The sequence below is a fragment of the Glycine soja genome, chromosome 20 (genome assembly GCF_004193775.1).
Source record: "Glycine soja cultivar W05 chromosome 20, ASM419377v2, whole genome shotgun sequence".
In the NCBI taxonomy this organism is placed as follows: domain Eukaryota; kingdom Viridiplantae; phylum Streptophyta; class Magnoliopsida; order Fabales; family Fabaceae; genus Glycine; species Glycine soja.
Genome location: NC_041021.1, coordinates 45,732,400 through 45,748,222, shown reverse-complemented (window position 1 = coordinate 45,748,222; position 15,823 = coordinate 45,732,400). Strand labels below are relative to the sequence as shown.

Genomic DNA, 15,823 nt, shown 5'->3' with positions numbered 1-15,823 from the left:
ATATAATTAGAATAAAAATAATTTGTATATTAAAATTAATTTACAAAAGAAATAATATATTAATTTATGAAATTTAACTATAAATTAGTAAAATTAAAAAAAATTAAACTATTCAAAATAAAAATATATACAATGATATAAAATAAAGCTAGAAGTATTTATATATTAAATATTATATTTAATTTATAAATATTAATAATTAAAAAAATTAATAATTATTAACTAATAATACATACAAAATAGTTTTTATAAAGTTAACTGAATAAGTTAAGAATCTTATTAGTTTATTATCTTATATTAAAATAAAAAATCATGAATTTACCTCCTATCAAATTTATTAATCAACTAATAAACTATAGATTATGACTAGAGAATCAAAATTGTATATTTTAAAAAAAAAAATATAATAACTAAATTTCTTGATTTAAAAATAAAAATAAAAATTATGAATTTAAAATTATAAGGTACTAAAATTACAATTCGACCTAATTTTTAATTTTTTTATGTGGTTTCTAACATTAAAGTTATACTATTATTTTATCAATCAAAATCATTAAAATGTAGATTATCGAATTTTTTATTAAGCATCTTCGATGTGAGTTACTTATGAGATTTATAATTTTTTATACAATTTAAGTATTATAGCAAACCATTTTTTATACAAGAATAGTTGTTTTCTTAAGAATTACTAAGCCAACTAAAATTGAGTTAAACAACTCTGCCATAACTGCTGCATTAAAAATACAACTAACAGCAATTCTGTGGGCTGTGGAACTAACTTGTCGACAATGAAGTTTTCATCCCTTTCGCTCTTGTTGGTTGGAGCGATGGCATAGCAATTGTTACCTATGAAGCCATTTACCAGTCAATTAATGCTCTAAAAGTAAAGAAACTTGTTCATTGCATATGTGGACCATATTCTCCTAACTTTGGCGGCATTAACTCCTCTCTTTTACTCTAAGTTGCAAATTGCTTATCCAAAAGGTTCTTTAATCTTGTTATCTGATAGGGTGGTTTCGGGATTCGTTCGTATTTAACAGAAATGTGCAACCAAATATTAAAATTCAGAATGCAATCTCTCTCTCTATAATTTAATTGGTTGAGTATAATACATGAAATTATTATAATTTTTTTATATTGTCTTTGATTCCAACATAAAAAAAATACTTAATTTCACTTTATAGTTCAAACTTTTTAATTTTAGAAAATTTTATCTCCAACAAATTAATTAACACATTTTAATCCTAATTTTATCCTCCATCATTTTACTCCTAATATAATTACATTTTTTACACCCAATTTTCTTAACAAATTTTTGCATCCATTTTTTAGACAATTTTTACTCCTAACTTTTGCACTTGTTAATAGATAAATGATAAATGATGAAGGATAAAAGTTATAAGTTTCTTAAAAATCAAAGATAAGATATGTAAAATTAAAAAATTAAGGATAAAAGTCGTCAAAACTTAAAAGTTATGGGTAAAATACAATTAAGCCAAAAAAAAAACCTAGTCATACCAAATGAGAACATTTGAAGTTGTTATTCTTCAACAAAACATTTTTAAGTGATTTTTCTTTGACAAGAGCATATTTAGAATTTTTTGTTAATCACTTATCTCTTTCAATTAATTATTTTAATATTTTTAAAAGAATAATAAAAATTAAAATAATGTTGTATCACAATATAAAATATTTATCATAAATATAAGATATAATTTATATGTACAAAAATGTTTATTTTTACAAAGTTTACTTCTAATATAATCTATATATATTTAGAATTTATTTATTATAAAATTTAATTCTATAAATAAATATTTATTATGTACAATGCACATGTGAAAATATTATTTTTTATAAATATTTTAGCAATAATGGTAATTTTACTCTTTTAAAAAATTAAATTCTGTAGTTGTTTTTAAAATATTAGTGCTGGATTTTATTTTCCTTTTAAATGTTTTTAACTTTTTCATTGTATAGGGAAAAAAGTGTTAAGTTTAAGGAATAAAATATGAGTATTTTACAAAGAAAAAAAATTAAAAATATTTATTTAAAAGTAAAAGAAAAAATTGAAAAGTTTTAGGAACTAAAAACAACATGCATACATTTTTTAATATTTTATGAAAAAATATTAAATAAAAAGATATATTTAATTAATATTCTAAAAATATGAAATATCAATGCTTGCTCTACAGAATAAACAAAAAAGATTATTAAAATAAGGATGGACTTAAATCCTTTAAGCAATGGATTCAAGCCTTATGAGTGAGAGGAAAAATGCTTAGGAGAGAAGATTTACTAAAGATAGATTATCAAATTTTTCAATAGAAATAGTTATCACAAAACTAAAAAATACGTCGCCCAATAATATGTTAACAAAAAATATATAAATATTTAAAATTATTTTAATTTAATTGGGATTGAATGCTTTTTTCTTTTTGGTGATTCCGTACCAAAACTACTTGAGCTTAAATTAATTTGGGTTACACATTTTAAGTTTTTTTTTAATTTCTCAAAAAATCATAAAATTAATGTGATGAATCATGAATCACATTTTTATTAGAATAAGCATTTTTCATTATAAAAGAGAGAATTAATATTTTAACTTCAAAAGAATGGAAGACTTCAAATTTTCAGGAATTGTGCAAAAGAGAGAAGTAAAACAACAAAGCCTAACAAAAGATTTTCTCTACCGGAGAGAAATGGACCCAAAAAGTGATGAAAACAATGAAAAAGGTCAATTTCCTCTTTTAAAACCGTTATTCTAGGCTGCCTTTCCCCCCAATCTCAAATAGATAACAACCATATCTTCTCCTAAGAAGCTAACTAACTAAGGACCAAACCTTAAAAAATAAAGGAAAATAGTCACCAATGGATTAGAATAACTCATGTTATAAAAAGCCAATTGTTGGAGAGAAAAAAAAATAAGATACATTAATTGCACTGTACGGATTTGCATTAATACAAAGTTTCGGAAGGGATCTTCAACTAATTCTAGTCTTACAACAATTACAATTAGGAAGGGAGAGAGAGAGAGTTTCAAATACTATCGAGTATTGAGGATCAAGAAAAGAACAAAGGAGAAGACAGTAAAGGGCAGTCCGGGGGTGGGGGGTGTTCTCTGCTATATATACAGTATAAGATATTAACCATCCTTCAGCATGCTAATGCATTTCACATTTTCACTCCAATTTTGGAACATTAACTTTATACTCAATTTGTGATTTAAAAGTATCATATTGAAGCTTCAATTTCCATGAAACCAATCAAATCTGGAAGTTTGATGGACTCTCTACATGCTTCTTCCCTTCTTCTTTAATGAAGTCACCCTCACTTAAACAGGTAATATTGTCCATAGCAACTGCTCCACCACCCTCGGATGGAAAATGATCTTCTTCTATAGGATTCACCCCAAGGTTGTCAGGGGTTCTTGATGATAATCCGTTATCAGCCATCATACAGTGATAATGATGCGTGTCAAAGGATTCTATGCCATAGTGAGGTTGCAAAGCTGAGCTGAACAAGGGTTGCATTAACAGCTTTCTTTCGGGAAATTCACGCAACGATATTCGACAAACAGGACAAGTGGAATTCTGCTGCAGCCATAAGTCTATGCAGGTCACATGGAAGGAGTGTCCGCAATAGGGGAGGATACGCAGCATATCCTCACCTTGGTATTCTGAGAGGCAGACTGTGCATCTGCAAATACAATGAAATTGAATGTTCAAAAGCAGGAAAATAACTATCTGAATGGGAGTGTCATCAATGATCATGTGAGAAAACTGCAATACCTAAAGCACTCCCCTCAATTAAGTTACTGACAAGTGACAACATAAACCACATTCATAAAAACTTCAGATTTTGTATCCTTTATAAGAATTACGGGAAACCAATGGGCCCAACCACTTCCCAAGCAGTATTCAAATTTCCAACAAGAAGAACAAGGTTTAACATGACCTATTATATCATCATTAGTTTAGAAGCCACAAGCCAGAACAAAAAAAAAAAACATTTATGACATGAATAAATTGCACTGACCTCCCACAAGGTTTGCCTACATATAACTACCTCTTTGTCATAATGTCTGGAAGGTTGTAATGAAGGGGGTATGTGTAAAATATTAAAGGATCCTCAATGGAGAATATGATAGATCATGTTAAAATATGTGTCTATCTCTCTCCTAACAAATATTAGATAGTTCCCACATATTTTGCCTACCAAGAAAGAGATAGACACAAAACTTGGCCATGTCATTAAAAAAATTAGATATGAGAGGATCCATTCCCATGGCACACACATATACAGCAAAAGAAATTCACTCTAAGATAAGCTTCTTTGCAAGAAATCAACAAAACAAATGATGATAGCACAACCTAATCAAGACACTAGACAAGAGTTAGCCCTAAGCCAATGGAACATGTCATCATAACACTTTCTCAAGCGAGATACACATGTTTTCAAATTAAAGAACATGGGATCAAACGTGCCATCCGAAGCCACAAAACAAATGGCCATAATTACAAATTCCCGTCTTTAGTTTAAATGTCTTTCAATATTTGGGGTTGACGCCTTCATTACAAATTCCTGTCTGCAGTTCTTTTTAACTTAACTAGCGAATTAGGCATAAACTACAATATATTATTTTGCCTCCAAAAGAGTATTAAACAGTAATTAACAAGAAAATTATTTAATTAACATCATAGACAGGTTGGATTAAAAAATCTGAAACAGAGATATGAACATACTGAGAATTTTCTGCTGCAGCAAAAAACTTGTCACTGTACTTCTTTGTTGGAAATTTGGCTACAGTCACACGTTCAAGACCATGGCAACCCCGCTCCATCTGAACACAGGGAAGAAAAAATGTTGAATTGATAAATCTAAAGCAAATAAAAATGATATCAAATTCAATGGGAAAACAACACAAAGTTTGTTCTGCATCAGTCTACGTATATAAAAAAATAGAATTTAGTTTCTATAGTGTTAATGTAAAGTGTAAAAATCTTTGCATTGTCAACCAATCAGGGATCATAAATGGTATGACTTTCTAAGACCGTTGTTGTAAAAATCAATAAACTTATAGCACATGACAATTTGTGATTAGATGAGAGTGTGTATAGACTATTTTCTCTTATTTTTTTATATTTTTTATTAAATAGTCTATGCACCATACAGTGTAAAGTCCCCGTTACAAATTGACATGTATGATAAATTTGTTTACCTTTACCATAAAAACCTTAAAAATCATGTCATGAATTTTGATTGGTTGACTGTGTGAACACTATTTTCTCATGCATAGAAATTCAACTCTTTACCATATGTCCCTTAAAAGTCATAATTTGTAATTGGTTGAGAGTGTTAAAATACACTGACAGTGGATAGAACTTGAACTCCAAAAAAAATAACCCAGACAATGAAATTATTAAGAAAAACTTGAAAACATATAAAAAATGTTCACCATGCTGAGATTGGATCTGGATGCAATAGGAAAAGATCTCCTCGCAGTATTCATGTGAATTCGTGCACATATGAGCCTGGTGCAGACGAAAACAATGAACATGGTGCTCACCGCAAACCCAATCACAGTCATCACCAAGTTAATCCCAGAAGAAATCATTTTGCAAAAAAAATTCCCAAATTGATGCAATTTCAGATTCCAGAAGAAAATCCCCCAATTGAAAAGTGAACCCCAATGAACACTAACAGACACCGCCAACAACACCCTCAGTGGGTTTCAGAGGAGAATCTGAAGTGGGTTTGAGGCAGTGGCACCAAAGATGCATGCTTTTCTTGGTGGGTATGAGGGTGGAGGGTGAATCAGAGAATGGTGGTGTGAAAGGGTGAGAATTGGGACTGTTGTATTGTCCCAGTGACACAGAGAATGGAAACCCTAGAAGGCATGGTGGGTGGATAGGTGGGAGTGACAGTGACCAAAATGGTGAAAGATCTAAAGGTAATGATGGTGATGAGCAAGATTTTTGAGATCTAAATCAAGTTATGTTTACCGTTCTTTTGCTATACAACAGAGAAGATGAAGGAGAGTTTTATATCATTAGCTGTGTTTTTATTTATATTTTAGTAGAATATTGTGATGGTATAAATACCTTTTATGTTGTAGGAAAATAAAATTATAAAATATGATTTTTTTAAAAAATTTAACCTATTTTGAAAATTTGAAAGAAATAGGAAAATAATGAAGATATTTTTTTTCTTATTTTTGTTTTTCCTTGATTATTGGAAAAGTTAGAAGAAAAAGAAAATGATTTATAATTTTTAAATTCTCTCATCAAATTACTTTAAAATTAAAGGTTGTTTTAGCAAACTTTAAAATCATAGTTAGTGCTGTGATACATTACTTATTTCTCCATTCTTTTCGGATCAAATAAGATACTTTTCTCCTTTGTTTCCCTTCTCTTGATCCAAACAAGGCAGGGGGTAGTGATCAAATAATTAGCTAATGGATTAGAAAGTGAAGATTGATTTGATTAATTTAATATGAGAGTGGTGATCAAGTGAGAATCAAGTTTAAATTTAATATTCGAAAGATTCTTTAAGAAATTATATGTAATAGTTAATTGTACTTTTGTCCTCTTACCTTTTCATTCTGATGATTTTCATCTTTTTTACTCATTACTTTAATTGTACAATTATAGTTCACATGTTAACTTAATATATGATATTTAACGAGCAATTTTTTTTAAAAAAAATTATGTTACTCAGCAATAGATTTTTATTTAAATTTTATTGAATTTTGAAAATTATTTCCAAAACAATCTTTTCTTTTATTTTGTACTTAACTTCAGGGTGTGAAACAGGAAAAAAAAGAAGAAGTGAATAAAAACAAATCCTGTCTGTTACTTTTGCCAGTTGATCCTAAATCTTCAATTACGAGCTAGGTGACATGGAGGAAGCAAAGCTGAAAAGGATGTTGAATTTCACCAAGACATGGGTCGGGAGTGATGAGTTGGCTTGATAATATTGAAGAAACCTATTTTCATAACAAGGCTAAGCTGTTATCATTTTCTTTTTTCTTTAAAAAATTACAATAAAAAATACAATTCTCGCTTTGAAAATCAATTATCAATTTATTACAAAATATTTTTATCAAACAAGTTTTTAAGTTTAAAATTTTTAAAAATAGAAAACTATTTTCTAGAAGAGTTAGCAAAGTGCAGCTCTCAGGTTTCTAAGGTCCTATCACAAAATTTATCAAAACACAAGTCTAAAGTAAACAACACTGCTTTTGGTCATTCTGTCTAAAGAAAATATGTATCATGACTCTTCAACAACTTTGCAGAATGACTACTATGCACTAATTGTTAGTTCAAAACCAGATGAATGCAATGACAGTCTTCGTTTGGAAGTCTATCAACATCAAATTCCTCATACCATTACAAATGTTCCAATCTATAGTTTTGTGACTGAGATTAATTAAACCGCATCCCGAATTACATTCAATAATTTAAATTCAATTATAACAAATTTAAAAACAAATGAAACACTAAGATAGTTCTTATGAAATAGATTAAATAATTTTTTTTTCAAATTACCCAAGACCAACACACTGAAACATATTTCACATTTTCAAAGTCAATCTCAGTTTAAAATTATCAATCTAGAGATAAATCTAAGACATGGTGGTAACCTTGATGACCAAGATTGATAGTGTAACATTTAAAGTAAACACAGTCCAGATGAATGGGAGAATTTTTAGTGTATTTTGTCATAAAAAATCTCTTCCCATCACAACTAGAGAGAATACAGAGAATAACCTTAAAGTGCATGACAAATAAAACCATTACTTTTACACCAAGCGTAGCTGCTAGCAACCTAATGATATTATATGTACATGTTTCATCTTAAATGATCGCTATTAAACGAGAAACGATTTGCAAGAGGAACCCCAACTGTGCTACTTGAATACGGTCTTGAAACTTCATTACCAAATGGCATCTGTGGTGTTGCATTTTGATAGGATGGATTGATGGGAAATGTGGGATACGTGTATTTACTGGAAGAGAGTGAACCTCCATTTGGCCCGTTTTCCACATATCGGATAGCAAGAGATTGATCATTAGCAGGCAAGCTCAACTGTGTGTCAGGGTAAGGAAGACTGGGAAAAAACTGACCATCAGAAGTTCTAGACATGGCTCTATTAAGATGAAAGTTTGAACCAAATCCAGCAGTAGGATCTTTAACATTGAATCTAGCAGTTGCTCCATCAGAAAAATCTGTAGGTATTCTGAAGAGACCAGAACATCCAACAGGAACTTCAAATCTATCCTCACTTTTACTAAAAGAAGCAGAGGGTTTAGCAGTGTACCCACTCTCTACTAGTGGCAATCTCTTGAGTTCCTGTTGTAGGGATATCCTAGCTTGTTTAAGTGATTCAAGTACACCATTGAACTTGTGAGGTTGTTCATGAGTAACTAATGCAAAGAGGTCAGTTTTGTTTCTTGAAGCATCATTTTGGTGCTGAACACCATGGATATCAGTTGGAAAGGAATAAGTAGGTTTGGAATCATGGTAACCATGCCTACCTGGATCTTGATGGTTCATAACAGAAGGCTGAAAGTGACCGTTTACTGAGCTCTCATTTTGGTTTCCCTTCAGTGGGGGACATGAATTTTGTTGACCAAGCAGATCAGAAGTGCTAAAAGTTGTATTCTTCTGGTCACTATAACCCCCTGTATCATCATGAGTTTTTGGCATAATATCTCTGGCCTCAGCTTTGAATTTTTCTTCAGATAAGCAAACACCTCTTGGTTCTCCTTTACTCTCTTGAGCATCTGAGGTGACCACCTTAGCAGCAAATGGAATGTGAACCTTGCTTTCATCTTTATCCTCAGTCATATCTGAGTAATTCCCCGGATCACATGAATCCTGGATAATTTATGACCCAAAACTAAGTTTGAGACTTTAGGTGATTTTACATGGAATAAAAAAGCAGTAAAAAACCTATTTTGAATCATAAAACCATTTGATGTACAAAGCTAATAGAAAAAACAACCTGAACAATATTAACTGAACAATCAGGAGAATGTAATTATTACTCGTTCAATACAGTGGAAGCATAGATTTAAAAGCCGACATATAATAGACAAAGAACACTCAACCTCAAACATTTTGGCTCAAACCGAGCTTCATATAAGTGCTTCATTCAATTTATTCTCTACTTCCCTTACGAAAAAGAAAGGTCTAACAAATTCTTGCATGTGAGCTAACTTTAATCTTTGGATCAAAAACAATTTTCCTAACTTGCTACTCAATTAGGTTGCTTCACTACTTACTCTAAATGACAGCAACAACTACAAAAGACATTGGTAATAATAAAAGATATAAGACTAATCTTGAACCTTCAGCTTAACTTTTAAGTGTAGGTCTTGGACATAATATTAAAACATCTACATGACTAAGCGGTCAAGACTCAAGAGCTTTATTCTTGTCAACTAGATTCTACTAATTAAATTTGAATTTTAAAATGAGGCACAATAAGCCTGTGCATTGTCCTCATTTAAATTTTAATATGCACTCCAATGATGGCTTTCAGGAGAGTTGATCCTTGACAGGCAATATATTCAACTGGGAAAGCAAATCAAATTATAAAAATATATGTATTTTTCAACAAATAACAGTTTCAGGACCTAAAGGATTGTCCAATGCACCTGTTGTTTTGTGTATCAGGTGTTATTTCTATGTAATATAAAGATTTTGCATATACTTCCAGCATTGTAACTACTAAGGTCAAAATAAACAAAAAGTAACTTTTACTAAACATTGACTAACAGTCTAACACTGTACAATTAGTATATTGCAATTTGCATGTTGTCATTTACTCTGTCCTTCCCTCCCTTAACCAAACTTTTGTAAGAAACAAGAATACAAACATTAATTAACAAAAAATAAAGTGGTAGTATAGCACCCTCAAAGCAGTATGAAACACAGATAGCTTTTTCCAAAACAAAGCAGAGTTTCTTAAAAAATTTAAGATTCAGGAAAAGTTGCTTTCTTATTTGCTCAACTAACTCCTTGATTTTACAAACATTTGCCTTCAATACCATTGTTATGCAGAATGACAAGGTGCAACAGAACTTAGTATTGGAAAACTCCTAATAATCTGAAACAGTAACAATTAAGATCCTAGGAGAAATCGTGCCTGTTGTGTCTAATGAAAGAAGCAATGTCGTGGAAATCAAAATCAAACTATACCTAAAATCACATTTTAACCATCTCATGATTGTCATACATGCAACAACCAATCATCAAGTTTCAAGAAAAAGCACTTAGTAAATGATAAGTTTATGTGAAGCATACTGGTGTTGTGCTGTTATTCTCTCTAAATTTCTCCTCCCATTCTCTTTGAACCTTCTCCATTGCTTGATATTGGTCAATAAGTTGGGCTTGGTGTTCAAGTGCCTTTTCCATGTCCTTCTCTCTTCCATATCCATCTACATGATGATTTTTGTTAAGTGGGTTTGCCCCTGATCCACCCTCTTCTTGAATTTCGGATTCTATTTTCGGGATGTTAGACCCACCACCTGAGAAATTTGGAAATCCTTTAGACAAGGATGCAAGTTCTTTTTCGTGGTTAGCAAACTTATTTCTGGACTCCTCCACTACCAACCTGGGAAAACACAACTTATTTATCAACTTCACAAGCAATCAGGAAGACAAGTGTTACAAGAGAAAATAAATATAAATATAAACATATATATAAATTACAATCAGGGGTTATGCATATCATATGGCGTCGTGTGGTCCATGTAGCCAACCTCACCTAGTGGGATAAGGCTTGGTTGTTGTTGTTGTTGTTGTTATGTATATCATGGATTGGAGCAGATAGAACAAGACCATAAAAAGTAATAAGCTAAAACACTCCATTCTGGAGCATCAAAACTTAATTCAGTAGTATTTGTCCAGATTCTCACTTTTCATCAAACATTAATAATTTTCTGAGAGACACACTTTCTCAAAACATGTAAAACGAAAATGAGGCATCAAGAACTTATCAAAAGAAACTTCAAATTTATATATAAAAAATGTATGAGCTCAAACAACTTTGAATTTACCATATGTTCGAGAAATTAAGGCACAACTTTTTTAAATCAGGTTTTATTGCAATACAGCAAGTCAGCAACCAGAGGTATAACCTTGGTAAGCCAGAGGCCCTAAGCCTAAGAGTTGGAACGAAGTGCAAACTAGAAACAAGCAGTTTTTTTTTTTTAATTGTTGGCTACCTTGCATAGAGAGAATAAAAACAAGAAGAAGGAAAAGATCATTGTTCTCCGAGGAACCTGGTAACATAAATTGGGATAAAAACAAAATTTATGAGAGAGAAAGAAAAAAGGTTTTAGACTTACCTGATTTGTCGATGTCTTATCTTGCGACATGACTTTCCTTGGCGATGCTTTGGAGAAGAACTGATAGATGAAAAACTGCTTTGCCTCCTCAAATTAGAAGTCTTGTACTTTTCAAGAGAATGGGAAGAATCATGGCGTCCTTTCCAAGACAAACTCTTACTGGATACTGGTGAAGAATCTACATTGGAACCAGGCATTTTATCTGACCCATGTTGTCTTCCTTTTGAGCTCATAGGCTCCTCACCTTCTTTTGCACACTCATTACTCACGCTAGAATCACAAGGATTTTCAAGGTCTGAGCCTGAATCAAATTCTTCAGATACATCACTTATCCCTTCACTCTCCAAAATGGCAAGAACATCAGCAGTGGCCTTCTCTGCCATCTTCCTCTGAAGAATCACCGTCTTAAGTTGTTCCTCCAAATCCATGACCTGATTGACATACATGATAAAAGAATTTACAGTTAAAAAGAGGACATTAAGAAAGATCAACCAAGCTTGACTCCATAATCTAGCAAACCTAAACTTAACATGCCTTTTTTGCCAGTTCATCAGCTCTCTGTTTAGCACTTCTTGAGATGGACCTTTCAGAAAGCAACCTTGCCCGCAGGAATTCAATAGTCATTGCAGTGGAATCCTCCATGCAGGAAGTAACCCTAAGTGACATACACATCTAATTAATATAGCTCAAAAGAAGATCTAATAGGAAAGGAATATTACACTAATGCCAATTGGTAGTGGAAAAATCCTAAACAACTATCACTTATTCACTTAATTTATGTAGACAAAATTTGGAGGGAGGGAGGACCTACATGGTGATTTCATTATTTTCTTCCTTTCTTTTCTTTCCTCTTACTGCTTTACCTTGCCCCAACCTCTCCCTCCAGCCAAATAAAAATAAAAATGAAGTCCAATAACGAAATGGAAATAGAGGAGTTCATACATATTAAAAAAGAAAGAAAAACATCCCTGCCCCGCTACTTAAGAAAATGTCACTTATTTTAAGAGTGTTTTCCTTAAGGAAAATGTCCTAAAATATGGTATGCCCCACATTGACAAAACAAGAAAGCCCAATGTGTACTTAAGCCATAAGACTCTCCCACCATAGAGGCTGGCATTTTGGAGGGATGAGCTCTCTTCACGGGTTTGTGATGCAAGAGCAATAAAAAAGTAAATAACTATTAACAGAGTTATCTTAATGTTTTTAAAGCTGGATCAGTTATTGAACCAATAAAGTAATTGGGTTTACAATTTGATGGTTCAACTGAAGTCAAACTATGATTGAGCAGTGTCTCATGTGTGTATATGTATATGTGAATGTGTGTTGTTCAAACAGAATATGGATTTATATACAATTAAAGCATGTATTAGCAACAGGTACCTACATGGTTAATGGTCAAATTAGTCATAACATCAGGAAAGGAGTTCAAATTCCTTGTGGCTTTAGGCATTTTTTTCAGCATAGTGCATTGAACAGGTTCACTAGTTTTTGGCTGGTACAATGGCTGTGGCCAGTCAGTTTATATAACTTTACCAGACCTGCCAATGGTCCAATTCATGGTTGAATCAGTTGTGTTAAAGTAGGCAAGCAGCTTGCTTATTGTATTGGCCGTTGGATCCATGATAGTAAAGGGTATTTGTCACATGTGTAATTGTAACAAATTCTGTTAGAATGACAACTGTCAGAGAGATGTTAGTTTCTGTTGTAACAGTCTCTGACAGCTGTAACAAGCTCGGTTGTGTAGGATTCTGTTAGAGACTATAAATAGGTGCTCTCATCGTTCAGACACACTAGTTGTAACTTTCAAATCAGAACACTTCTACTGCAAGATTCGTCTCTCTCCCCGTCCTCCTTCACTTTCTTACATTTTCTCTCTCTCTCCCTTTCTTACCTGTTCAATTTATAATGAGTTGGATCAACCAGTCTAGTTTCTGAATCACTGATCTTAATATTTTCAAGCTTTTTTAGGGCCTGTTGTATGCTTTTCAAAGAAAATGTGCTCTTGAAATTAAAAGATACGCTTAAATTTTTTATAATAATTATGTAAGTTTTTCAATTAGTGGAGAATCTGTTTTAATTCTTTTCTCACAAGCTAAAAGGTTCTGAAAAAAGGGGGGGGGGGGGGGGGGGGGGCTCTAAAAAAAGGTGTATTATAAAATCAGTTTTTATTAAGCTTAGGCGAACAAACCCCTATTCAATTTTTTAGCTTCAAGTTATGGGTACTGGGTGGTATTTAGATCATATTTATGTTGATTTAGTATTCTAGTGGCTTATTTGTAAGTCCAAGGATTCCTCATGTGCTTGGGTTAGTAGTAAGAGTCAAGGATTACATTTGGTAGTTATGTTCTTGTAACTTGCTTGATAGTACGTTGTGTTTAGGAAGTTGTAGTTTAATGATTGCAATGGGGAATTCATAAGAGATGTAGGCAGGAAAGCATGTAACCTTAAAGGGCTTAGTTTCTGGTATAAAAGCAAAACCTCCACAGTTGTATGGCCGACCTTTTTCCAGAATCATAAATCCATAATTACTAATAACTTTCTTTTCCTGGTTTGTTACACCTGAAGAACCAGCTCATTGGATGTGTTTAACTGTTCAACTCTCAATCCTTCTCTACTCCTTGGTAAAACCCTATCTAGATTCTAGAAGCCTTATCCTACATCAGCTTGAGTCATAAAAGTTGGTGCTTTTGCTGAGACTAGAGAATCAGGCAAAGTGGAAGAGGCAACTTGTAAAAGAGTGACTGGGGAAAGGACTACTTCGAATGGGTAGCTACAGTTGACCACTGTGGATCCTAGATTTGGAAGGGATATGTAATTGTATGTCCCAGAATAAGTAAACATGGAAGCTTAATGTGGTATTTAAGCCACGAGATTCTCCCACAGACTGGTTTTAAATATCGGTCCGCAACTGCAAGGTATTTCGACTCACTGCAACTGCAATTGCAGCTGCATCAACCGCATTTTCCTGCAATGTCAAGGTTTTCTGACTCACCACAACCGCGACCACAACCGCAATTTAAAACCATCCTGCCCAATGGGCTAGTCTTTTGAGATTAGCTTTCCTTATGTATTTGAATCATAAATTCATAATATAATAGATATTTCCAGAAATTTGGGATCAAAACCTGAATTACGAGGATAGATGAAGTCAATTAGTCCTAGAGTTCCAAAACTAATATGAGAAATGAATCCCAGGGAAGGGGACATTCTGATCCATCTGTCAGTAACAATTAACTAGTCAACAAGCCAACAAAAATGGAACCCCAACTAAACTAGGTCCTAGTTCCAGAATTAGAGGACTATTATTCTCAAGCACAGACACGATATCTCTCTCTAGAGCCATCTCATAGTTAGATTCACAGATCTCAAATAGATCTTTAACTTTCTATGGATTACTTTGAATAGTTAAAACAAGTCAAAAGAACCAACCCAAAAAAGTACTGTCGGGTCCAACTAAATCCCAAAAAAAATTTAAAGAATTTTATCACACATCATATAACAACTATGGTAAAACAATAAATCACACAACAATCGCATCAAAATACAAGTGATAGATTATAAACACAAAACCACTATGAAAAAGGGAACCTCAACTCAACATAACATTTTTTAAAATCATCAAACTCCAACTAGAGAAGCAAACTAGAAGTAAGCAAGCTAAAAAACACTGTTACGGAACTTCAAAGCCATCAAACACCACTCAGCCGAAAAAACAGATAAGGAAAGTAGAACAGCATAACCAACTGTGAAAGCAGCATAACAAAAATGAGGAACACCTAAAATTCAGAAAATGATTAGAGGGGAAATCGAAAACACCTCTGATCTTGCGGATCGAGCACGGAGTTTTGCATGATCGCGAGCAAACTTCCAACTCCAGCTTCTTACGACTCAGCTGCTGGAACAAAAACTCAGAAATTGAAGAAAGAGAGAGAAATATTAAATATAGTAAGATTAATATGGTCAAATGAAGAGAAGCTAGTTGCGAAAGAAAAAAAAAAAAGTGGGGTGTTGTTGTATGAGTTGGGGAAGTAAAGAGGTGAAGAGAAGGATGATGGGAACTAACGAAGGAAGGTTCTTGTCTCAGAACGACCCCACCTTCTCCCCCTTTTCATTTGTCTAATTTGTGTTATTTGTATTTCTATATCGCTACCTTTTTTGTTGTATTTTTAAAAATTATTTTCCTATACACTTACCACGTAAAATGAAATTAATATTTTGGTGCTGCTAAAAAAAATTGTATTTTGGCCAATGTTTATTTTTATGTAGTTGAACTTTATAAGGATTAAATCATTTTTAATATATAATTTGCATTTTGAATTTATAATGAACCACTGTTAACTTTGTTTAGATAATAGTTAGAAAGTTGAAACTAAACAAAAGAAACAGGGGAGAAAGAAATGTGTGATTTTTTAGTGAAAATTTGTATTATTTAGTTTAATAAAGTTGAGAAAGAATGAAAAGTT

General features: G+C 32.3%; 2 protein-coding genes across 6 annotated transcripts; both read right to left on the bottom strand.

Moving 5' to 3' along the window:
* Positions 1 to 2,908: 2,908 nt before the first annotated feature.
* On the bottom strand, positions 2,909 to 6,043 carry LOC114401236 (RING-H2 finger protein ATL38-like). Its single transcript, XM_028363701.1, has 3 exons — positions 5,459 to 6,043; positions 4,746 to 4,843; positions 2,909 to 3,699 (listed from the first exon to the last, which is right to left on the bottom strand). The coding sequence occupies exons 1-3, from the start codon at positions 5,615 to 5,617 to the stop codon at positions 3,267 to 3,269; spliced, it is 690 nt and encodes a 229-aa protein (XP_028219502.1). The 5' UTR covers positions 5,618 to 6,043; the 3' UTR covers positions 2,909 to 3,266.
* Positions 6,044 to 7,581: 1,538 nt separating this feature from the next.
* On the bottom strand, positions 7,582 to 15,458 carry LOC114402827. Of its 5 annotated transcripts, XM_028365512.1 has the most exons (7): positions 15,424 to 15,450; positions 15,177 to 15,252; positions 12,172 to 12,240; positions 11,895 to 12,015; positions 11,361 to 11,791; positions 10,315 to 10,624; positions 7,582 to 8,883 (listed from the first exon to the last, which is right to left on the bottom strand). In XM_028365512.1, exons 2-7 carry the CDS (start codon positions 15,209 to 15,211, stop codon positions 7,855 to 7,857), a joined length of 1,995 nt encoding a protein of 664 aa, XP_028221313.1. In that variant the 5' UTR covers positions 15,212 to 15,252; positions 15,424 to 15,450; the 3' UTR covers positions 7,582 to 7,854. The 5 variants fall into 5 exon arrangements, with proteins under 5 accessions (XP_028221313.1, XP_028221315.1, XP_028221312.1 ...); XM_028365514.1 differs by lacking the exon at positions 12,172 to 12,240 and having other exon boundaries at positions 15,424 to 15,458; XM_028365511.1 differs by lacking the exon at positions 15,424 to 15,450 and having other exon boundaries at positions 15,177 to 15,417.
* Positions 15,459 to 15,823: the final 365 nt, after the last annotated feature.